This window comes from Chondrus crispus, genomic scaffold (genome assembly GCF_000350225.1).
Source record: "Chondrus crispus Stackhouse genomic scaffold, scaffold_27, whole genome shotgun sequence".
Lineage (NCBI taxonomy): Eukaryota > Rhodophyta > Florideophyceae > Gigartinales > Gigartinaceae > Chondrus > Chondrus crispus.
In genome coordinates, this window is record NW_005179169.1 from 99,996 (window position 1) to 122,693 (window position 22,698).

Below are 22,698 nucleotides of genomic sequence, written 5' to 3' on the forward strand. Positions count from 1 at the left end.
GGGGGGGAGTGTAGTGAGGGCGAAGGAGAAGGGGCAGTGTTACAGGTGGGTTGCGGTTGTCGAGTGAGGGTGGGGACAGAGCGAGCCAGGCGGATCGGGGAGGGGGGGGGGGATCGAGAGGAACACGTGTTCGGGCGCCGTGGGTAGTGTGTAATTTGACGGGTGTTGGGGTGGGGACTGGGAGGAGGGCCCTTGTGCCGTCCGCGGGGGCAGGTGTCGGTTTCCAGTAGCAGTTTCCGCCTGCGGCTATCCGTGCCATAAAGTGAGTAGTGTTAATAAGGCCTCATCATGACAAGGCTCCTCGAAGCCCTTTTTTGAGTAAAAGGCCCTAATGAGAATCCCAATGGCTGCCTGTCGTAGGACTACAGATAATGCACCACTTGAATAGAGCATTTCATATATTCCATGCAAACCCAAACCTGAAACAACATCGACCAAGGCGCTTGTTCTCCAGGAAACGTGTCAAAGTTCTTGCCGTAGACCAATTCAAGATCAGAGGGAGGCCTACCCGAAAGAAGGCATGTCATCGCCGCTAGCCCACTCCTTTTATCGGTGCGTGCGGATTGGTTGCGAGTCTCTTCGCCCTGCGAAGTGTGCTAGGACTTGTCGTCTGAGGCCGCAGCAAGCTTGCGTTTCTCTCGAATGGCTCAGCGGCCTTTCCTATGGGTGATCAGTATGCATATCTCCTGTGCTGTACAAAACAGGCGAGGGCGTGCCGGTCACCTCCCCCCTTGATTTTTGATCGCCAACTCACGCTCCCTAGCCCAATTCAAGCGCACGGTTTGCTGCGACAACTGTCCGCGGCGGGGACTACCGAGAGGATGAAGCTGGGAGATTAAACTGTAATGTTGGATGTTTGGATGCAGTCTGGTACTGTACGGCACAAGTGTCCATAGCATTGCATTGCCGTCAGTCCTTGCGTACGTCAGCCCGCGGGGTGGCAGCGTGCAATTGCCCTGACAGTCTCACGTCAGCATTGCCTGCGGGCGGCAAGGCGTCTGAGTTTCCTTCTCGGACAGACCACTTGCCTAGACCACACACGTCCACTTCGCTTCGCGGGGACGTCATCCTGCCGCGTTCGGAAGGACCGCATCTCGGGCTGTCATGCCAGGAGGACCAGGAGGACTTCACCCCCGTCTGCTGCCGTTTGGCTGTCCACCCCGCTGCCCGACGGGAGACCAGAGTGCAAACCGCAGGCTTCGGCATTTAGGACACTGTCATCACAGCCGTTCATGAGCCTTCCCTGAGCCACATTTGTAAGTGCCTTGTCGCAAATGTATCGCCGCGCAACTTACGCCTCGGAAGGCTGGCGCCCGCCATGGCCTCCGAGCAATACAGGCTTGAACGCAGTCGTGAGCATGACTAGAGGGCACTCGTGAACGTGAGGCACTAGTGTCCCGCCTCCAGACTGAGCTCGACATGTGTGCTTGCCCATAAGTGAGCATTTGGCCACACACCCGGAAAAGAAATCAGTTGGCGAGGGTTGGCACCCATGCTAGAATGCAGAATATCGCGCCATGGGCAGTCAACGTGAGATGTCACTGGACGACACGTTGTCTATAGCCTTACGGTGGAGACAGTCCCCTTGATACAGACTTGCAGTGTGCCTGTCTGAGACTTGGTGCTTCCAGAGTGCCTCTGCTGCGTGCCTCTGAGTCAATTCGGATGTAAAGCGGAAGTCCATGCAGCTTTGTGATACGATCTGATCGCTTTCCCGTCAAGTCAAAGCTGGTTAACACTAAGCGGCTATTGTGGTTGCGAGCCGCAATGCATCGCACACCGTACAACAGAAACAGAACACACATATACATTATTTTATTCCCTACTCCATTGATACATCGTCCAGAAGCTTGAAATGTCCGTCCTTCTTCCGATAATAGCATCTCAACACGACGCGGAACTTTGCCATCCTCACACCTAGAAATTCCAAAATCTTAGCCTTCTCCGGCGTCAACGTTTCCCCTCCCTCGCACACCGTGAAGTCTCTGCTGAGACAGACCTTACCCTTCTTGAGCACGATCGGCATGCCCAGCAACCTCAAGCTGTGTTCTTGCGACGTCTCAAACATCTCCAACTCCCCCTTCGCAAGCTCCACTTTCTCCGTCGCTTCAAACCCGCTCCTCGCGTAGTCGTCCGCCTCAAACTTGCGGAAAAAGCTGACAACCTCCTTGTGTTTGCGATTCGTGAACAGCAGCCCGACGTTTCCTGTGAGCTGAGTTGCGACCTGTCGCAGCCCGTCCGCGTACTCTTCGGCTTCGTCACGGCCAAGGGCGACCTGCATAATCTTGTTGCGCCCCATGAAGAAGCGTGAGTCGCGCCATTCTGTGCGCAGCTTCTTGAGGATGGTGTTGCGCATCGCGGGCGTCGAAATCACGTAGATGGACGCATACTTGTCCACGGCACCGCGCAAGTCCTCCAATACTAGCTGTTTGGACTCCTTCCCGACCAGCTTCTTTCGCGTTTGCGTTAGTGCGACCACTCTTTCCCGTCTCGCTTTTCCCATGGTCAAGTTTCGTGCTTGGCGACACGGCGTTGCACGTTCGGATGTGTGCTCTCGTTAGCAGTATTAAATGCTGCAAGTTGCGGAGAGACAGGGGCGACGCAACTTCGTCTCAATGATGCAAGAACAAGCTACCGCAGCTACGCCACCGCCGTCGCAACGCCGTGGGAGCGTGCAAGCAGAGTACCGCTAAACCTCATTTGGGCACTGTAGAGCCGTCGGTATTTGTTCCAATGCAATTGGGCTCAGGTCGCCAAGAGCAACCAATCATAGACTGATGAATTACAGAATAGACCTAAAACTCTAAAAATTTATCCAAATTTCGTGTCGTCGCCGTCGACCGCACTTTCCTGTCTGCAGAGACCCCTCACGCATTGCCTGTCGCAGCAGGTGAGCCGAATCCCGCGTTGACATCCCGTCTTGAGTATCGCTCAACACACCCCTTTGCTCCGTCCCTCTTTTGACTCCAACTTCTCCCGAATCACAACTCCGCAATGGGTAAGCGCACGCGAAAGGTCGGCGTTGTCGGAAAGTATGGTACCCGTTATGGATCGTCGCTCAGAAAACAGGTGAAGAAAATGGAAATCGCTCAGCACGCCACCTACACTTGCCCGTTCTGCGGAAAGAACTCGATCAAGCGTACGGCCGTAGGCATCTGGCATTGCAGGGCAAAGACCTGCGCCAAGAGCATTGCCGGCGGCGCCTGGTCGGTCAACACGCAGGCTGCTACCTCGGTCCGCAGTACTATCCGCCGTCTGCGTGAGGCCGTCGAACTCTAAGCCCTCGTGATCTACAAGAAAGTAAGGCTCCGGGTTTAGGGGGTTGCCGAGTTCTGCAGTGGTGCGAAAATAGTCGCCTGCGCGGGGTTTCTGTGTTGCGCTATCGGTGTGATTTCCGAGGCCTGGCCGGAATCTGGGCGTGATTTGGTCGACATGCACGAGTGCCAGGAATCGCTTACAATCTGGCTACGATTGCCGTCGAGTTATCGTGTGAACAGACTTTGTAAAGACTTTTCAAGTAAACAGGCAATTGCTTGATTTTCGGAAACTACCCTGTAGCGACAACGTTCGCGTGCGGCACATGTTGGGTTGCACTTTAGTCCAATCTCCCCAGTTTCGTTTCAGGTTTATTTCTATTCTATCTGGTCCTCACACTACATCCCGCATATATTGTCGTCTATCATGCTCTCTAGTCGCCTTCTGACTGCAGTCCGTAACAACTTCCCATATGGTACCTATTACCAACGCAGCTTCACGCGAAACAAACTACTTAAACATCGCCCCCCACCCCTAAAGAAAAAAAAAAAAAAAACTCGCACCACTTTACGCTTTGATCCAATCCCTATACGGTGAAATGGATGAACATCTCACGAAGACTTTTTTCTGTTGAGAACCATTTGCGCACGAAAGCTAGAAGGTCAGTATGTGATCCTCGATGTATACGTGCGTATGTGTAGTAGACTTCATATTTGTTGTACTCACGATTCCTCATCCTCAAGTGACCGCTTCAAGTGTATGATTTGGTACTTCAGCTTTGCGTTCTCCTCCTTGAATTTGTCTAATTCCTTGAACTTGCCATCAGCCTCGCTGCTCGCCGTCAACAGGGAGGTGCGCAGTTCCTTTAAGCTGCCCAACATCGCCGCCAGCACAGGTGCCAAATTGCTCCCATCCCCCTCAGCAGCCTCTAAGAAAGAACCCAGACAGAAGCGTGGAATCAAAAACATCACAGAGATACCGGTAAACAGAGAACGTCATGCACGTTAGCGGAAGAGTTGCAAGTGCGGTGGTGACCTGATGTGCCCCCGTGGAACCACTTACCCATTGCAGGTGCATCTGTCTCAAGCTTGCCCACGCGTATCGCCAGCATTGCAATCGCCTTGTTAACCTGGTCCATGTTATTGAGATCTTGTGAAGTGTTGTCGTTCCCGGACATTCTTCGCAGTTGGGCTAAGAACGGACGGTATATCCGACTGCAGGTGTTCCAAATAGCTGCCAGGGGCTTTTAAAGGTTCAGCGCGACTTAAAAATTAATTAATCAGGGAGCGAAATTAGGAGCAGCCATGAGCGAAAAATTGATCGCTTTTCCTCTTGAAGCTTTCGTATAGTCGCACAACGTCTTACCGTAGGATACTGTTACACGGGAATCAATCCCATTCTTCTTGAAGGTTGTAAGCAATAAATGCCGTAACACAACCCGACGGCCCCAGGCATTGCGCTCTGCGAATCCGCCCGGATCTTGCGATGCCCCAAGGCGCTTGTGTTCCTCCCCTTCCCTCTACAAAACGGCTTCCGTCGCGCCTGTCGCCTTGATCCACCCCTGCAGCAAGGCGGGTGAAGCCATATTCCCGCCACACACGACGACGACAATGGGCCCCTCTCCGACATCGACCCCCTTCAGCACGGCTGCGATCGCAGCGCCACATGCCGGCTCCACCAGCACGCGATGCTTCACCGCGAGTAACGAGCAAGCCTCAACGGCCTCCCTGTCCGAAACGACAACGGGCACGACCTTTCTCCCTTCCCTGACCCACTGGGCGCACTTGTCGCTCACCGCGAGCGCACCAAGTGATTTTGCGACCGACGAAATCTCCTTGAGCTGAACGACCTCGCCCCCTGCGGCTACCATCGCTGCAAAGCTGGCGGCACCTTCCGTCTCCGCAGTGACGATGGGCACGTCGCCCCATCCCACCCTTCGCGTGCCTTCTGCAACCCCTAGGAATAGCCCTCCCCCACCCACGCTGACCACTATGGCAGCCGGTTTTTTACCGGCAAGATCATCCTTGAGTTCCTCCACGAGCGATGCGTGTCCCTCCCAGAGCAACGGGTGATCGAACGGCGATATATGGATGGCGTTGGGCCCCTCGCGCTCGACGATTTCTCTTGCATATCTGTCGGCCTCGTCCCACACAGCGCCATGGACGACGACACTGGCGCCTGATTCCTTGAGTCTATCGATCATGAACTGCGGCGTAGAAGACGGGACGATGATGGTGACGGGGACCGCGAGGACTTGCCCCGCGTGAGCGACGGCGGCACCAGCGTTGCCGCCCGACGAGGACACAAAGTGGCGGACGCCGTTGGCGGCCGCGGAGGAGCAGAGGTGGCCGTGACCGCGGATCTTGAAAGAGCCCGCGGGCTGAAGGTTGTCCAGCTTGAGCAAAACTTGGCGTCCAGAGGGCGCAGATATGGAGGGGGATGGGACGAGGGGGGTGCGGATATGCATCTTCTCTTGCGGCGGGGCCACCATGCTGGTAGTGCCGAACTCGTGACGAAAGGGGGGGCGGGACAGCGGGAGCTTTCCGCGGAAGGACGCGGGTGAGGGGGTGACAAAGGCCATGAGATGGGGAGACGGGTGAGGGGCAGAGGATGAAGGGAGGCGGAGAAAGTGGAGCTCCGATTCGGTCCTGAGGGCGTGCGTTTCGAGACGCTGACGCCCCTGGGGGCCGCTCTCCAACCGTCCTGGTCGAAGGGTCCAAGTGGAGAGCGAAATGCTCAGAGCGTTTTAGCTGTCACGGCACATGTTGAGTTGCATCAGATTGGCCGATTTCGACCAATGGAGTGCTTTCGATGTCCATCCGCAACTACATCCTTATTACTGATCGCGATCAACGCGCTTCAGCACCAGCTCCGTTGTTTATGTGAACGGATTGTGAACAATCCTTTTACGCCACCGCCGACGCCGCCTGTACCAACCGACCACCCCTTCGAGTGAAGTCCGCCCGTCGCAGCTTCTTCCCACGCCCCCCCCCCTTGCGTCCCGTCATGGTAGCCAATCCATCCGAGGAAAAGCCCGCCGCTGGAACCAACATCTGCGTTGGTGGATATGACGGCAGCGTGGCTGGTCTCACGCTGCGCCCCGACGCCGAGGACCTTCTGTCTCTCCAGGCGACCTTCGCCTACGCCTCGCACATCACCGCCGTGCGCAGCGCCGCCTTATCGGGCTCCACTCTCGTCACGGGCAGCGCAGACGAGACCGTCCGCATCTATGACCTGGCCCGCCGCGTCGAGCGCGGCTCGCTCTTCGAGCACTCCGGCACCGTGAACGCGCTCGTTTTCTTCCGCGATGGGCCACGCCGCCTGCTCATGTCGGCCGGTGACGACGCGCTCATGTGCGTCTGGCGCACTTCCGATTGGAAGTGTCTCAAGAGGATGCATGGTCACCAGGCGCCCGTGCTCGACGTCGCTGTCCACCCCAGTGCGAGAGTCGCCCTGTCCGTCGCGAAGGATCGCTCCCTCTTCATGTGGAACATGGTCAAAGGGAAAATCGCCTTCTCTGCCAAGACCAAGGAAACTCCAGCCACCACAGTCGAGTGGGCCCCGGGCGGGGAGAGGTACATGCTCGTGGCCGGGAAGAGTGTCAAGTTGTCTAACGTCGAGGGGAAGGATGTGGAGACGTTTGTACATGAACGTCCGGTCCTGGCAGCTGCGTTTGTGAAGGAGGGCGTGTTGGCGACAGGTGGGGAGGACAAAATCGTTAGGGTGTGGGATCAGAGGACGGGGGGATGTGTTATTGCGTGCAAACATGAGAAGAGGGTCAGAGGGGTTGCGTGCGTTGATGGCTTGGTGGTAGCCGCGGATTCGGGAGGAGGGGTTAAAATTTGGGATGCGCGGATGGGAGGGAGCGCGAGGTTGGAGACTTGCCTGGGTGGCGGGGATATGAGGCTTACTTGTTTGGCGGCAGCGAAGGAGGTAGAAGAGGTGGAGAAGGTGCCGAAGACGGAAGAAGAAGAGGAAGGGGAGACGAAAGACGAGGGAAGGCAAGAGAAAGGCAAGGGTGCTCGGCGGAAGCGCAGGGAGGAGCGACCGGCTCCGCTTGAGGGCACTGCGTCGCAACGAAAGCGCAAAAAGCGGAAGGAGCAGAAGGCCTCTTGAGGATACAGTTGAGTACTTCTTCAGTACTTGTCAGTCATTCTGCAAAGCGAAGGGCTGGCCATATTGTCGCGAAGAAGAATTGCGGTTTTCTAGCACGCGGTCTTGTGGACTTTCTTAAGCTTTCGCTTTATACTAACGTTACGTCACAAAACCGAACCAAACAAGTTAAGCTCAACTTCGGAAATATTCAGTTCTGTACAATTCTAATCCACTGAGCAGTTTTTCGTTCAGCTAAAACTTCATCGCTACCTTCGAAGTCCCTATCGCCGTCGCATGCCGATTTTGTTTGACGCTTTCCGATCCGAAAGCCTTCTTCATCTCACTCTTTAATGCACGCCGCTCACGGGCAGCCTCCTTGGCTGCCGCCTTTCTCGCCCGTTTATCTTCCTTTGACTCCCCTCGGTCCCGCGCTTGAGTTTTTTGAGCTACTTCGCGTCGTGAGGAACCAAAATCGACAGGTGCTGCTTCTGAAGCATTGGCCCTCACAGACGGCATGTAGCCCTCCGGGGCTTGTGTACGCGGATCTAGTCGTATCACGGGCTGCTTCACCACTGATCTCCGCTTCGTAGATGAGGGAGCGTCTATGACGCTAGGATGATTGTCGAGGTTACTGTATGTGGAGACGATCGTTTCACAGTCCCACTTCTCTCCTTTTTGTTCATACATTACGTCAAACTTAGTGTCAAGGTCCGAATCATGTCCATCGCTCTCTTCGTCCAACCCTTCTTCTATTCTCTTGTCGAGCCTCGCCACTTCCTCGCGGTCATTTCGCTCCAAAGCCTCAAAAGCCTTTTCGACTCCCTGGCGAGAACCTAGGACCTCCTCCATCGGCACTCGGCTGAATGAATCCAGGACACCATCTAGACCACGCTCGAATTCCGCATTTGTGATGTCTTCGTACTCTGCCACACGATCCGGATCTGCTCTTCTTTCACTACAGTTGGACTCCAAATGTTCGACGCCGTCTTCCGCGCCCACATCGCCCTCAACAGTCTCGCTGATTTGCAAGTTGGAGAGTTCATCGAGGAATCCTTCCTCACCTCCGAATAGATTTTCGAGTTCGTTGTTTGTAAGGTGCGCGTGTACGTCATCCACATCCCCGACATTGTTCGCAGCACTATCATGAAAGAACTCTTCAGACTCTCCATCCTCGTCGTTGCTGACATCTTCACTGGCTCGCATAAACTTTTCAAACTGCTCATCCAAAAGCCGGGGTTCGCGGTACTCCTTCACAATGCCGTCCAGCGGACCTGTCTTGACTTCATCTCTTTCGCAAATCTGTTGGGCGGTAGTGATGAAATCATCTTCTAATAGATCATTCGATCCGCTTAGCCCTGCTTCATTGAAGAAATCGTCTGCGCTCTCCACATCCAAATCACCATCTCGCTGGGATGAGGAGTCGAGTTCGCCTTCACTGTCCAGGGCCGCGAACACTTCATCCAGATCTTTGTTTTTCTTTCTCTCCGCTTTGATCTCTCTGATAGCCGCCTGTGTACGAACAATGTCATCCTTAGTCGTCTGCAAAATCTCTGGAAACTCTTTGTCAAATTCTGCTACGTCATCCCTCAGCAAAACCCCGTCCTTGCTGCGCACCGTGTTCCTCTTCGATGAGGAACCCGTCACTGCGTCTGGATTGGGCTTTCCTGTAATCCCGTCCATAAAAACGCCGCCCCCACCCCCAATGACCTTAAAATGTTTGGAGTAGTCGTAGCCATCATTAGGACATCCGTACTCGCCCGGCTCAAACTCGGTCCGAACGTATTCTTGATCCCATTGCGACCCGTCTATTGCATCTCCAGCAATTTTCGCATCATGAATTGATTCATGCAAGAAAGAGGCAGATGATTCGTCATGCCTTTGAGCGGCAGCTGCGTCATTGACTGGTACGAACACGTGCTTTTCAGTGCCTCCATCCCCTCCAGAGGTATGGACAAGCTGATATGTCTTTGCCGTCGACCGGTCAATGAAACCGTTCCTTTGCCGCGGCATTTTCAATGCTAGAAAGATCCGCAAATGTCTCTGGTTTTTTGAGGTTCGTTAGGAAGAGTTTTTTCGTTGGGCACAACATCGTCGGCGGTGGCGTAAAGCGGGCAAACTAATTGCGTACAATTCAAGCTTTCATCCAAGCCCTGCGAAGAGCGGGAAATTGATATGTAAAAAACATGAAATATATTGAAAATACAAGCTCGATTTTGAAACGTTTTTAGCTTTTCCGTAGGGCTAAAGCAGAAGTAGATGTTGACATCAACTGTTGTCAACAACATGCGGAGTGGTTCACATCAGGGGATGCGGAAAACGTACTTTCGGACAGGCGACTTTGACGTCCCAATCGATCCACAAACATGTCTTAAAATAAATAATCGCCGAAGGAATCCTTTCTTCAACATGCACATGCACAGTCGACATGCAAGCTTCTTGGTTTTGAAAAAGAGTGGGAGGAGCTGGCTCACTAAAGAAAGGGTGTGTTCAATCTTTCAGCATTTCTTGATACTACGGCCAAAGAAACATCTCCAGATCTCTCTCCATAATTGTATGTTCAGAGATGTGCGAAATTAAAGCCACATACTAAAGTAAAGTCGGTTCGAAGAGCTGAAGAGCTGTTCTACATCTCACTGCCCCTCCATAAGGCATGCACAACTCAATACTGCATTAAGACCAAAGATTGAAAAACCATACCCATCACAATAAGGCGGCCTTCGTGTGACCTCATTTGACGGACTGCTCGGCAGAGAGAGACTACAATGCAGTAGTGCCGTGTGATTGTTCTCCCTTAAACCGCTGTGGAACATTGAAGGATAGATCCCGCAAAATATGGGGCATGGAGTTTCAATTACATATCCTTGAATCCTTAATTCACCCGTGCATGCAGCGTGGGCGAAAAGACCCTTTTCTCCCAACATCGCGGCCAGGGTCTGGTCTGTTTCTACAGTAATTTCAAGCTGTACAGTAGCAAAGGGTGCTTGGTAGGACTGTACCCTTCGAAGGGTACCCTTCGGTACAGCACAAGGTTACTGCACAATGTTACTGTACTGCACAGTCCTACTGTACCAAGTACCCTTACAGTAGTTGTCTACTGGCTCGTTGCCATGCTGTAATGCGAGGGTTTCTTCTCCTTGACAAAGCAAATGGAGCCCGTAGGCAAAGACCGGTGCTCAAAAACATCTTCCTGCATCACTGTATTACGACGGAGGAGGTATGTCTCTCTGCGTGTACATAAACAAGTGGCCAACACGTAGAATTATGACTTCGGCCTTGTAACACGCTTGTCCAAAACCATCCCAATATGCAGTTCAGGAATGGATACTGTACTGAAGGGAATGATCACAGCACGTCATGATGACATCATGATGATATCGTCAACAAGGCAAGAAGCGTTTCACGTGACTGGGGAAGAAAGGGGAGATATTTGGCAACGTGTTTGCAACGGCATGGGGCCTTCGAGAGTCGTGCACTACTCTAAGAGGAAGAATGAAAAGACGCAGCGTAGAACTAGAGAAAGTGACAGTTGATGTTCAGGATAGAAGCGTTGCGCGGTTTAGGTTTGCGGGGCGGGTAATGGCACTACCCCTGGGTAGTCTCACGCAACCCATTGACGCAGGCTCCGCGTTAAGCCTTCTTTCAGTATGAAGAGGCGCCAAATCTGCAATAGCTTGTCGGCTCCACCTGGAAAGCGAGAAGACAAGTGATCCTTTTACCAGAAGTGTACAGTACGCAGTACCGTCGCAGGATTACGTTCGGTTTATAAATATTGATAGACCATCGATATCAACAATGAGGAAAGATATTAAGGTAGTCATTCTCCATCATACCGTAGCTGACGAATGACAACGAAAAACTTGTTGTTGGGCAGAAATGAAAACGTTAAACAATTTCAGACTAACCGGATAGTTAGTGCACACTGTTCTAAACAGTAAGAATGAGAGCACTATCAAATAGGTGAAATGTGCGCCTATGACAAAGAGTATTAATAGCTAGATGTAAGAATTGTTTCACGGGTACGTAGAGGCTGCGCTGCAACGATTGCGCACTAAAACGCGGGAAAGTGATGAGAGGGAAGAGAATCGAGAATAAAATAAAGCGAATAAAATTAAGATCCAGGGCACTTTTGTGTATTTCTCACAGCTGTGTACAAAAGGAGCAACATGGAAATGACACGGCTACCATTGCAAGGGGCTGAGCTGAGAAAAGAAATGAGAATTGTTAATTAATCTCGCCGTCAGCAGGCCCGTAAAAGAACATAAACAGGCCGAAACAAGCATTCTCGACAGACGCAGCGGGGGTACAACGCTTTAGTAACCGCCCACTTGTTGCGGTGGACAGGGCGAAGCGTGGCCCGCCCCAGAGGATGGAAAAAGGCTTGATGTCCAATAGGCGAACGCCTCGTCCCAAAACCGTGCCACTGTGGAGCAATACGCAGTCAGCTCCGCTCCTAGCATTGCTTACGCCCTATCAAGGCGTGCCGCTGACCCTTTTCCAACACCATTCAAAATCCGATCGTTTTGTTAAATTCTCCTTTATAAATATATATTTAGCAGAGTAGCCTCGCCCGTTGCGGCCATTCGTCCCGACCGATTTCGCGTGCCCCACAACCAAAAAACCTAATAATTGCTGCAGAACCACCAACCGACATCCTTCGTTCTGCCGCCTGGCTTTTTTCCCCCTCCCACCCGCCACACTCTACATGCCAAGCGGCTCCACCCCATACCCTGCCCGCACACGCGAGCCTCCAAGTACGAGCCCCCCTTCCTCACCAGACAGGCGCACCCTCATCTCCTCTCGCCCCCCGCTCGACCCTCGCACGAGCCGCAGCTTCGCTTCTCATATGGCCGCGCTCCGCATCGCGTCCGCTTGGGGGAAGCGCTCCCCTCGACCGCGTGTCGAAGCGCCCCATTCCCCTTCTTCCCCTACCCCCTCCATGGAGTCTGTCGACGAGCCCATCCGCCTCGACGTGGACCCCTTCGACGAGAACGGCGCCAAGAAGCGCTGGCAGCCCTCGAAAAATCGCTTGCGTCGCGGCGTTTCGGGCAAGAAGCCACCCGTCCCGCCACCTCTCGCTTCGACGGCCTTCGTCCGCATCGCAGAAGAAGTACAAATCAACGACAACACGCTCGATGGAACATCCCCCGTCTCTAGCTTTCTCGACTCCGCTCCGAGTTCCCCTGGCGTTGTCGAGAAGAGCCCCGAAATTGCACCCCCGCCCGCGTTGAAGCCGCGCCCCTCGTCTGCTAGCAGGCTTGACGAAATTCAAGCTTTGCGCCGGAACGTTGACATGTGGGATACGCGGATAGACGAATTGGAACAACGCAATCATTTGCTGAAGAAGCAAGTTACAAGACTTAGCGCGCGCTTTTCAAGACCACGGCCTGCGAGTCCATAATTTTCGCTCTTCTCCACTTGTTTTATTCGCTTTCTTATGTACAAACTGCAATCCTGACTTGGCATGCCCTGGGCGTCTTTGAGCCTTCGTCGTGTACGCTATGTTCGTTATCCATTCTAGGTTTCCCATTCCCCTATTGATTATATGTAAAGTCTTTTCTTCCCCATACGTCCCAGTCGGGGTAGTCCGTAACCTCGGCGTGGGTTGCCATGCTTCGAGCGTCCACTTTACTTGTGTAATCGGTCCGCTGACCGCAATGCATTTTTCTCTCAACGGCCTCATGCCGTGGTCACCTACTAACTAGTTCCCCCCATATTTCCGTAAAGGGTCTAGTGCAACTGAGTGCGGCTTGCAAACCATAGCCAGATAGAAATGCTTGAAGCGGAAACTGGTTTTCAAAGCCGTCATTTGCCCTTCGGCTGGAAATGAAATACACACGAAAATATATATGCATTTCTGGGTCGACGACCGGCTGCACCTTGCGATGTACGCTTGACAGCCTTCTGAAGCCCTCGCCGTGCTTACAAAGTCTCGGAAAACACCACTCTCAGGTTCGATGGGTCATGAGTTTGACCTTCTGCAATCAGGCAAAATCTCCAATTAACCAGCTGGTCAGATTGGTAAACTCTCGAATCTGTGCCCGACGCAAAGCAGAAGGGACTACCATCATGCAACACGGCGGTGAAAACATGCAGAAGAGCCAGGGAGACCAAGAAGCCGGCGAAAGGGAAGCTTCTGATGAGTCTCGAAAAGTCACGCCCCACGTAGCAGCGAAGCGAAGAGAGAGACCCCCACTACGATACACCCAAGATTTTCCAACGCCAACTACGGTCTCTCTTGACGTCATCGGTGTCGTGCGCTCCCCGTACAAAGTACGTCCAGATAATTTGATACCTTCTCTGCGATTGCCAAATGTACCTTCGACGTAACCGATTATATTAACTCAGTAGGCTATGTTATATCTCTTATCAGGAGCGCTTTGGCACGCCAAGACAGCCTAACGTAACGGAAAACACGCTCGGCAATAAGATGCAACCCGCCACAATTGAACTGAACGAAGGCAGCCGTTTCGAGCTCGGCTTGCGTGGGCTCGCAGAGTTTGAGTACTGCTGGGTGGTATCCTTCTTTCATTTGAATCAAGGATTTAATCCGCTCGTGACACCACCGAGAGGACCCCGGAGGAAACAAGGTGTATTTGCGACGCGCTCTCCGCACAGACCAAATTCTATCGGCCTTTCATGTATTCGGGTAACTGGCGTAGATGAGAAGAATGGTATTATTCATTTGCTCGGTGTTGATTTATTGGATGGCACTGCGGTTTTGGATATCAAGCCTTGTACGTTGAAACCCACAAAAGTGCACACAGTTTACTGCAAGAGATGGTTCGTCCTCTTCATCTCGGGCCACTAACTTGATCATTCATGACCCGTCGCTACATTGGTATTATTCTTATCCTGGCGTTTTGTAGACGTCCCTTATTGCGATTCATACCCCAACGCGAAAGCTGGGTGGTTGGACGCCTTGAAGCAAGATATGAAAGCGCCAGATGCGCTTGGATACTATCCCCCACCTGCACACCTAATGCGACCGGTATCTCCTCTTAAGGAGCCAAAATCAAAAGGAGAACATATAAATGATCCTGCAGGCAGCAAGTCTACACAGACTCCCGATGATCCACGAACGGAATGACGCCAACTCACTGAATGCGTCTCGGGAGGAGTTGTGCCAAATGCAGATTCCAAATGAGTCCCCTCTGTGCTGCAAGGAGGCTTCAGTGCGTCTCAGTTGTTGTCCTTTCGCGGGAGAAGCTTCGACACTCGGTCCAGTCTGGTCTGAAATTCTATAGCCTTGGTTCGCAGTTCATTGAGTTCGCTGTCTTTCTTTGCAAGAAGCAGCCTTAGCTCGTTGAGTCGCACTGCAGGGTCCTAACATGAACAAGTCCAAATCAGGCAGGAACACCAGGACACATCTCAGAGTTAGAACGAAGATGAAGAACGTGGCAAACAGCCCCTAGTCGCCATGGCCGTTCACGGACACTTACATTGACGGCTGTAGGAGAAGTTTCATTTTGCCAGGACGGAATCTTCTGAGGACTAGATTTGGGCTGGAATCCTGGTGCTCTGGAATCTTTGTGAAAGTGATGAGGGTTTCTCGGGCAGCTGTTAGTGTCCGTGGTATCGAGAGTGCTCATTTGTGTTCACACTACATTTTTTAGGCGAGACCTCGAGTTTTGACGCTCCTTGTACTCACTCATGCTCGTTCGGGATTGACAACGTTTTTCGCGCTTATTCGATAAACCATGGAAGACCGATTCAATGAGTCTGTCGTGTCGTTGTAGGGAGAGCAGTAGGGGCAAGGGTTGGTTCTTCGCCGTGACATGATAATTTTACAATGTGAAGCGTAAAGAATTGTCCAGCGAAATTCCGTAATTTTTAGCGCGTACAGTACCCCTCGGGGTATGAGGAGTCCATTTTCCTACGGCACAAAAATTCGCGAAATGGTGTGATACCAGCAGATTGGTTTGAAGGGCCGAGACAATGAAGGGTTAAGGATGCGAAACATCGAGGTTGAGAACCTTTTCGTTTGAGGGCTAACATTACGAAATCTTCCTATCTGTAACTCATGTCCAAGGCTTGTCGAATCTATTCAGTCTATCTATCCGAGCTTCTCGAGCAGCAGCTCACCTGCACCAGATTCAAGTTTTTGTAAAACAGGCAGACGTCACCTAGCAGGCCTTGAAGCACGGGAAATGAGGTAGGCATTCCAAAAAAACGAGATGACACTTCCGAAAAGGACACGTAGTTCGAGCGGGATGAACAGGTAGTTGAGAAAGTTTGCAGGGACCCAGACAGACCAATTACTACGCATGATTCCAGGAAGCTCCTTCTTTAGCTTCTGTGTAGTAACAGCGATTCCACGGTCCTCGAACAAGCCCTGCACGTAGAAGTATAGAGAAGTAAATATGGGAGCGAAGAGGAGTTGGTCAATGGCGAGTTTGCCGATGACGACGGCAGCAGAGGATTGGTTCCGGCCCTTGAAGATGACCTTGTCGAGGAAGTTATGAAAAGCATGGATAAGTGGGCCTCTGTTGTTTTGGAGGAGGGGGAGAGCTTAGTTTGTTTGTTAGATACAGGATTGGATTGATTGTCTGTGCCAGCAGCAAGGGATGGCGACGGCTTATCTTTCCGATGGAGGAACAACGTACCGCAGAACCAAACCGATTGTGAGTTCATTCATGGCGGTACTAGAACGGAGGGGCATCTGCTTCATGCGTTTCGCAAACACATCGCTAAAAACAGACAGAATAGCCGAAGTGACCGCCTGTTTCCGAAATTCAAGACAGGCCGCAAATTTGAACCAACGATTGATTGAGCACGCGAGCGTAATGGGACTAGGTTAGCCATGGCATGAGGACTAGATTTTGCGACGGACTGCTCTGCATTGAACAAGAGAATGCAAACTGAGAGCGTACCTTTGTTAACAGGGGGTCGGACTGAAGCTTTTGCATGTACGAGTTCCAAGCCATGGAGAGGATGAAACCAGGTAAGGTCTTCGAGACAGTAGGTTCGGTTGACATGGTGAAGTTCTATTCTCGTTTCCTTGCGTAGTGGTGAATGGGGACGGCGGGAGCTTGCTGTCTGGCGACGGTTTTGTCAGGAAGTCGAAATTTGAGTAGGAGCAGAAGCAACGCGAGTCGAGGATGGGAGGTCTGGGATAGTTGAATTGTTTATCGTCGTATTGCTCTCAGATTGTGTTCGAGAAAGAAAGCGACTGCCTTTTGGAAGCTGTTGACTGAAACTTGAGTTTCAGGATTGCGCCAGCGCCTTGTCGAAGATATCTGCGGGGAGATAGACTCGGGCAGGTGTACAGTACAAGGGTACTGTGCCTTCATCTGGCAGCGACAGCAATGCCCTGCCCTACCTCTCTGTGCCAGTGGAAGGTCCTGGTCCCAGGACCCAGGACCAAGTGAGACCACTTGTTCTCGAGAGCATGGATAATGCCTTTGTCATATATGTACACGTGTATTCTTCACTCTTGTCGTCTGTAGCATGTCGCCATCAACCAGACCGGAGGACTCAGGGCGCGCTGTATCAAGATAGAATCGCATTTGGACTCGCACTGTAAAGTGTGCCCGGTTACACCCCCACGCATCAAAGGGACATCGAAACATACGCACCACCACATTTCCTTTATCGCGTGGATTGTACGAGCCGCACTCCCCCGTCGCGATCACGCGATCTCCCAGCCCCCGCCTACAACCATGGCGCTGCGCCTCAGCCTGCACCGACTCGCCGTGCGAGGCATCCACCGGACCCTCTGCACCCCAGGACAGCCTGCTATCGGCATCAAAGCGGAGCAGCTTCTCTCCGACACCGACCTGCAAGCCCTGTTGCACACGCACAAAAAGCAGCCAACAGATGATGTATCCACCACGCCCGATCTCCGCCTCGCCCTATTGCAGCACCTCTCCGCGCGCACAGGCCGTCCCGTAGCGAGCGACGCGTACCTACGTCTGCACACGGCGGAAGAGATGGCGCACTGGTTTGAGGTCTCGTTGCGGCCGTCGGGTGCTCGTCCGCATGCGAGAGAGATGATCAAGGAGCGGCTCGAGGGGGAGGCGGAGAGCGTGGATAAGAGGATCGATGAGGAGACTGAGGTGGTCAGGGAGGAGTTCCTACAAGCGTTGCCGGCGAATTTGCACATCGACCCGAAGACATTTGCAAATCCGGAAGAGCGCAGGGGAAGGAAGAGGAGGAAAGGACATGTGGTGAGGATGGTTAGGGAAAGTAAGATGGAGAAGAGTGCGTAACGATGAGGTAGAAGTTCTGCTACGCATAAGAGGGCGTTTTGGAATGGACTCCCGTGGCGTAGAGGCGGGACATGGGATAAGGACAAGCCATGCATGTTGGATAACAGTATGTATCAAAATATAGTTAGCAACAGCATGCACGGTCCTGTGCCGTTTAAGGGGATGTAGTTTGTGTACGGCGACTTGTGGATGCGAGAGTTTCTAAATGCTGGGTGTGACGGGTGAGGAAATGCGGTGAACGTGACGATCAGGGGCTTGCGCTACCATAGCGCTCTGCGTTCCTGACAACGTTGGCGCGGTGAGGGTGTATCCCGGCCTCTGCCGTTGGATAGTAAGAAGGCACACACTGTGCTATACTGTAAATGACAGCATTCAGCGTGGAGGATACACTATTTGCAGAGATGAGGAATTTGATCTGTGCAGAGCCTTGACGAAGGTGTTAAATAAAGTTTATGTGTGTGAGAGTGCGGAATGATTTATAAACGGTTTGAGGATCCATGATTGTGTTCGTACAGACTTAATCGACGTTGGTACGCATGTCACACTATCCAACACTGCGCTGTATGTCTGTGCGCACAGCGAGCGCTTCTCAACGACGATATTGAATGTGCGCCATAGTACAGTTTTTCAACCCGCAATGGTCTTGATTTGCAGGCTAGTGTGCATTTCGTTTCAAGAGGAGAAGCGTGTTTGTACGGGGTTGCAAGGCCAGATCATATTGCATGGAGTGAGGCCAAAGATTGGCGACGCGGAGGCGATGGCGTGTCCGAATGGGGGACAACTTTCGGTGCGTGGTTGCAATGGAAGCATGACGTGACATGACGATGAACGTTTGAGAGGATCCAAGTCCGTCGACAGAGGGACGGAGCGTGCCACAGTCGCAAGTGGGCCGCACTGTACAGTTTTGCGTAGTGACAGGCTTGTCAGTCGAACGTTGCGCCGCCGAGGAGCACGGGATGAGACTGCCACCGGGTTCCATTGGGGCAGTGCCATGGACCAATGGGAGATGACAGCAGAAGGGCAGGATGATGGAACGTGTAAGATTTGACGAATTGGATTGGAGGATGACGTGAACGGATCTGAACGCATGGATGCTACGGTGGAATGTGACGTGGCGGGCTGCCACGGCCCACCTTCGCCAATGGCGAAGTCTAACGGGGCTTGCCCCTCAAAGCAAGCCAATGAGGACGCGCCAAGTGGCCCCTTTCCGAAGCTTCGAATTTAAACCCAAGCCGCTGCACCCGAGAAGTAATGAGAAAATTGCCCAAGTTTCGAATCCAATGCCATCCCGCCACCCACTTACCAGTAGTCTGCCCGTTTCCTCCTCAACCCCTTCTGCGTCCGTAAGTTCTCGATCAATGCCACCGTCGGGCCCAGCCCTTGCCCAGCCCCGACCCGCTATGCCCAGTTCCACCCCCTCCCACCTAACCCGCAACTCCTGCTCCCTACCCTCTTCCCACAGCTCTCCATGCCTATCCCTGACCCCCGAGACTACTACACCCCTCACCCGTCGCATCATCCCAGCCTCATCTCCTGCCCTTTCTACCCTCCCTGCCACCATCAACGACCCCTGCCCTCTCCTCCCCAAACCCAACTCATCTGCCGTTAGCCCCTGTCTCCTTCTCCGCCTTTCGCTTCATCGCCACCATATTCGCTTCCGCCCGACCCGACCCAATTCCGGCCTCAACGCTCTTCCATGCGCCCATGCCACCATGGCCGCGCCTGCAAGGAGCCCCCCACTGTTCTCGGCCCCCCTAACTCCGCCACCCAATACCGTGTTCTCCATTTAGTCGGCAAAGGCGGCTTTGCGCGTGTCTACACAGTCAGGCAGACCACCCCCCAACTTGCTGCGCCTTCGCCTCGCCCCACGCCAAGTCGGCGTGGCGAGCATGGATCCCTTAACCACGCCCCTAACTCAACTCCCACTAATGTCACCACTCAAAACCCATCAACTCATCCTGTCCTCGCCCTGAAAGTCATCAGCAAATGCAGACTCGCCAACACAGCCACGGGCCGCGAGGCTCTGAGAAACGAGGTCAGCATCCATCGCCAGCTCCAGCACCCGGCCATCGTCAGGCTCATTTCGTACTGGGAAGATCAGTACCGCATTTATTTGCTCATGAATTACGTCAACGGCCCCCAATTGGAGCAGTACGTCAAGTCCAGAGGTCGTCTCACCGAAGAGGAGGCTTCCACGTACGCCGCCAATATTTTTGAGGCTCTGTCGTATCTCCACGCTAATCGAATCATCCATCGCGACCTCAAGCTTGCCAACATCCTCCTATCCCAGGACCTCAACCGTGTACTGCTTTGTGACTTTGGACTCGCCGCCCATTTGGATTCATTGCGTCCAGGAAAGGATTCGAATGTTTGCGGTACGCCTAATTACGTCGCCCCAGAGCTTCTGACTCCCTCAGCATTAGCTCGTCTCACCCCTAAGCGCAGTTACGGCCAATCCCACAAGCCTTTTAACAGTAAGCAAGCCAAAAGAGCCGGCGCCACAGAGGTTAGCTACACCACGAGTGCAGATTCTTGGAGTATGGGCGTTGTATTGTATACCATGCTTGTTGGGTCTGGCCCCTTCGACGGTGAGGATATCAAACGTACTTTTAACAAGATACGAACCGCTCGCTTTACCTTTCCAATTGGCCTCAGACTCTCTGCGAATGCCAAGTCGCTCATCCGTCTGTTGCTGTCCGAGGACCAGACGAAGCGTCCGTCTGCAGATCAGGCTCTGAGCCACCCGTTTTTTACCACGCGTCCAATTCCGAAATTGTTTCCACAGTCTTCTAACCTCGGACTCATTCCCGAGGGTGGATATGTTGAGCATGCTCGAGACGCCGATCCTCGCCAAAAGACCAGAGATCATTTTGTAGATCGCGCAGACGGGCCCGGGGAGCACGGCTCCGTTCGATCTCGGAGAAAAGGATTTACCAATCGGCGGGGGTCGGATTTACAGAGATGGAATGAAGCTTACTCCGCCAACAACCCGAATCTTGCGAGTTCTTCGAAAGATGCGTTTGAAGTTGGCAGACCCCAGAGCCAGGGGTCAAGCAGGTACGCGCGCCAGTATTCTCATGATTTCGGGTCGCGAAGACTCCCACGAGCGGCCAAGGAACGCAGCTCATCTCTCACCACATCCGCAGTGGTTCAGCGCAGTAGAAATCATACGCGACGTTCTAGCCTGAACACGAGAGCAGTGAACGAACTGAAGGAATCCCGCCAGTCTCAATCATTCAGACGTTCATCCATACGGTTTTCAGAAAAGCGAACTGACCTACTTAACTTGTCAGTTACCTTGTCAGCGGCTTTGATGTGGGGCCGCCAATGTCTTGACGATTCGCTAGGTCATGAGTCCGAAGAAGACCGACGACAAAAGCTCGCACTGGTGGCTCAGGCGGTAACGCTATCCGACACACCCCCTTTGGTCCGGCGTTGGGCCGATTACACAAGAAAACATGGGTTTGCAACCATGATGGAAGATGGAAGAACAGGGATATGCTTCAATGATGGCAGTATCATGTTCTTTGTCTCGGTGACAGAAAGCTCAGAGATTCCGGAGTTTGCATATATTCCTCCGCTGGAAGCGCAATCGGACAGTGGCAGTAGCGACAGCTCAGACGGTGACGCGCAAGAAAAGCGAAGCAAAGACATCTCGAAAAAGGCATGCCTGTGTAACCTGTTCGCAGACCTCATGCATGATGGTGGCCGTGGGTCCATGTATGACTTGCCTTCCGCATGCAATGTGTCTTTTTTGAAGCCAGACTCAGAAACAACTGATCAGCCTACGAGAACACCATCACGAGAAGACCATAAAGATGTGGTTCATGTCCGTGACTGGGCGAGATTTCGAAACTCACGCGCTGTTGCTTTTCGACTAAGCAACTACTCCATACATGTGAAGTTCGACGTTGGCGAAGACAGATGCGACGACTTTTTATTTAACCTTGTCAGCAATACGCTCTTTTATCGAGAAGCCAGAACCGGTGAGGCATGGGAATGTGACGTGAAGAATTTGGGAGAATTTTCGACGATCTCTGAACACTTGCACGCCCAACTTGAGTTGTGCTCACAGGCAATTTCTCAAATGTTGAAATGAACTGCGACATCTTAGAAAGGCACTGTACTATAAATTCTGTAAACTGACCTAGCTGGGATTCTTCAGGCGGCTCTCATGGGAATCCCCTGGCGATGCCGTTAGAGCCGCTGGATTGCTAGCTTCAAAACCATTCCACTAAGTCAGAGAGAGCAAGCCTGAAATATGGTGCGGTTGAATGCCTTTTCCTCCTGAAGGCACTAGCATGCCATGCCTCTGCGCCCTGTTGTGCAGTTTCACGCAACTGTCTACTGAGCGTACAGTACCCAAGGGTACGCTACGGTATGGGCCGAGTACCCTTCCTGACCGGGGCAATTTGGAATTCGGGGGCAATTTGGGAATCGGGGGCAATTTGGGAATCGGGGGCAATTTGGGAATTTTTAGTATTACCCTTCCAGATTCTCAAGAACACGCCATTGCCATGCTAGCGATAGTCGTACAAGTTCCTTCGTCCTCCGTCGTTGCCCTGCGATGCAGAAGTCCGCCAAAATTCAAACTCCTGCAGCCCCACGGCGTCCCAACGCTCGTAAAACTGTCTTCTACAGCACTGACATCATGACTTTGACAACAAGTATTCGTGCGTCATGGGACTCTCCATGCGTATGACAAGTGTAATCGAAAAGGGACGCAGGAACGCGACGCATTCATGAAAAAGCCGCGGGAAAAAGCCACTGCACTCCTTCGTATAGGTACTAAACGGTCTGTCGTCGTGAAAGCGACAAATGTACCTGGCACAACAGTAGATCGGATTTATCACGCCCTCAAAGAGCGTGATGAATCCAAACTCAACGCCCTTCTATCGCCAGAAGCCCACCACGGAGGACTCCGCACATGTATTACAGAACAAGAGTCAAATTTGATGAAGAAAAAGATTGCATACGCGGCAGAAAAGCGGTTTGCACTCTCAAACAATGATGTGACAAATATAATGACTCAGATAGCGTCTGACGGAGGTCCACCATTTCGCACAGAATCTGGCAGTCCGTCTCAAGACACTATCCGTCATTGGTGTGCACAGAATAGAGACGTCACTTATCGAAAAAG

At 52.7% G+C, this 22,698-nt stretch overlaps 9 protein-coding genes; 4 read left to right on the forward strand and 5 right to left on the reverse strand.

The window, feature by feature from the left end:
* Positions 1–1,793: 1,793 nt before the first annotated feature.
* CHC_T00010008001 (putative 60S acidic ribosomal protein P0) lies at positions 1,794–2,356 on the reverse strand. XM_005716897.1 is given in 2 exon segments: positions 1,794–1,822; positions 1,823–2,356. 1 exon segment carries the CDS (start codon positions 2,354–2,356, stop codon positions 1,823–1,825), a length of 534 nt encoding a protein of 177 aa, XP_005716954.1. The 3' UTR covers positions 1,794–1,822.
* Positions 2,357–2,896: 540 nt separating this feature from the next.
* Positions 2,897–3,279, forward strand: CHC_T00010262001 (60S ribosomal protein L37a). XM_005716898.1 is given in 2 exon segments: positions 2,897–2,994; positions 2,995–3,279. The coding sequence occupies 1 exon segment, from the start codon at positions 2,995–2,997 to the stop codon at positions 3,277–3,279; it is 285 nt and encodes a 94-aa protein (XP_005716955.1). The 5' UTR covers positions 2,897–2,994.
* Positions 3,280–4,476: 1,197 nt separating this feature from the next.
* CHC_T00009480001 (similar to serine dehydratase) lies at positions 4,477–5,836 on the reverse strand. XM_005716899.1 is given in 2 exon segments: positions 4,477–4,774; positions 4,775–5,836. The coding sequence occupies 1 exon segment, from the start codon at positions 5,834–5,836 to the stop codon at positions 4,775–4,777; it is 1,062 nt and encodes a 353-aa protein (XP_005716956.1). The 3' UTR covers positions 4,477–4,774.
* A 425-nt stretch (positions 5,837–6,261) lies between these two features.
* Positions 6,262–7,371, forward strand: CHC_T00005102001 (hypothetical protein). Its single transcript, XM_005716900.1, has one exon. It carries the CDS (start codon positions 6,262–6,264, stop codon positions 7,369–7,371), a length of 1,110 nt encoding a protein of 369 aa, XP_005716957.1.
* A 66-nt stretch (positions 7,372–7,437) lies between these two features.
* CHC_T00005103001 (hypothetical protein) lies at positions 7,438–9,360 on the reverse strand. XM_005716901.1 is given in 2 exon segments: positions 7,438–7,602; positions 7,603–9,360. 1 exon segment carries the CDS (start codon positions 9,358–9,360, stop codon positions 7,603–7,605), a length of 1,758 nt encoding a protein of 585 aa, XP_005716958.1. The 3' UTR covers positions 7,438–7,602.
* A 2,692-nt stretch (positions 9,361–12,052) lies between these two features.
* Positions 12,053–12,914, forward strand: CHC_T00005104001 (hypothetical protein). XM_005716902.1 is given in 2 exon segments: positions 12,053–12,748; positions 12,749–12,914. 1 exon segment carries the CDS (start codon positions 12,053–12,055, stop codon positions 12,746–12,748), a length of 696 nt encoding a protein of 231 aa, XP_005716959.1. The 3' UTR covers positions 12,749–12,914.
* Positions 12,915–14,428: 1,514 nt separating this feature from the next.
* On the reverse strand, positions 14,429–15,345 carry CHC_T00005105001 (hypothetical protein). XM_005716903.1 is given in 5 exon segments: positions 14,429–14,529; positions 14,530–14,673; positions 14,790–14,875; positions 14,999–15,113; positions 15,304–15,345. The coding sequence occupies 4 exon segments, from the start codon at positions 15,343–15,345 to the stop codon at positions 14,530–14,532; spliced, it is 387 nt and encodes a 128-aa protein (XP_005716960.1). The 3' UTR covers positions 14,429–14,529.
* Positions 15,346–15,469: 124 nt separating this feature from the next.
* Positions 15,470–16,395, reverse strand: CHC_T00005106001 (hypothetical protein). XM_005716904.1 is given in 4 exon segments: positions 15,470–15,833; positions 15,954–16,069; positions 16,221–16,325; positions 16,326–16,395. 3 exon segments carry the CDS (start codon positions 16,323–16,325, stop codon positions 15,470–15,472), a joined length of 585 nt encoding a protein of 194 aa, XP_005716961.1. The 5' UTR covers positions 16,326–16,395.
* A 2,859-nt stretch (positions 16,396–19,254) lies between these two features.
* Positions 19,255–21,657, forward strand: CHC_T00008772001 (Serine/threonine protein kinase). Its single transcript, XM_005716905.1, has one exon. It carries the CDS (start codon positions 19,255–19,257, stop codon positions 21,655–21,657), a length of 2,403 nt encoding a protein of 800 aa, XP_005716962.1.
* The last annotated feature ends 1,041 nt before the right edge of the window (positions 21,658–22,698 follow it).

Coding starts and splice junctions, on each gene's coding strand:
- CHC_T00010008001 (XM_005716897.1), bottom strand. CDS start 2,356: ATGCGCAACACCATCCTCAAGAAGCTGCGCACAGAATGGCGCGACTCA.
- CHC_T00010262001 (XM_005716898.1), top strand. CDS start 2,995: ATGGGTAAGCGCACGCGAAAGGTCGGCGTTGTCGGAAAGTATGGTACC.
- CHC_T00009480001 (XM_005716899.1), bottom strand. CDS start 5,836: ATGGCCTTTGTCACCCCCTCACCCGCGTCCTTCCGCGGAAAGCTCCCG.
- CHC_T00005102001 (XM_005716900.1), top strand. CDS start 6,262: ATGGTAGCCAATCCATCCGAGGAAAAGCCCGCCGCTGGAACCAACATC.
- CHC_T00005103001 (XM_005716901.1), bottom strand. CDS start 9,360: ATGCCGCGGCAAAGGAACGGTTTCATTGACCGGTCGACGGCAAAGACA.
- CHC_T00005104001 (XM_005716902.1), top strand. CDS start 12,053: ATGCCAAGCGGCTCCACCCCATACCCTGCCCGCACACGCGAGCCTCCA.
- CHC_T00005105001 (XM_005716903.1), bottom strand. CDS start 15,345: ATGTTAGCCCTCAAACGAAAAGGTTCTCAACCTCGATGTTTC. Junction 15,114..15,303: donor GTTCTCAACCTCGATGTTTC/GCATCCTTAACC, acceptor GTCACGGCGAAG/AACCAACCCTTGCCCCTACT. Junction 14,876..14,998: donor TCAATCCCGAACGAGCATGA/GTGAGTACAAGG, acceptor ACTTTCACAAAG/ATTCCAGAGCACCAGGATTC.
- CHC_T00005106001 (XM_005716904.1), bottom strand. CDS start 16,325: ATGTCAACCGAACCTACTGTCTCGAAGACCTTACCTGGTTTCATCCTC. Junction 16,070..16,220: donor CCGACCCCCTGTTAACAAAG/GTACGCTCTCAG, acceptor TTTCGGAAACAG/GCGGTCACTTCGGCTATTCT. Junction 15,834..15,953: donor ACAATCGGTTTGGTTCTGCG/GTACGTTGTTCC, acceptor CCAAAACAACAG/AGGCCCACTTATCCATGCTT.
- CHC_T00008772001 (XM_005716905.1), top strand. CDS start 19,255: ATGCGCCCATGCCACCATGGCCGCGCCTGCAAGGAGCCCCCCACTGTT.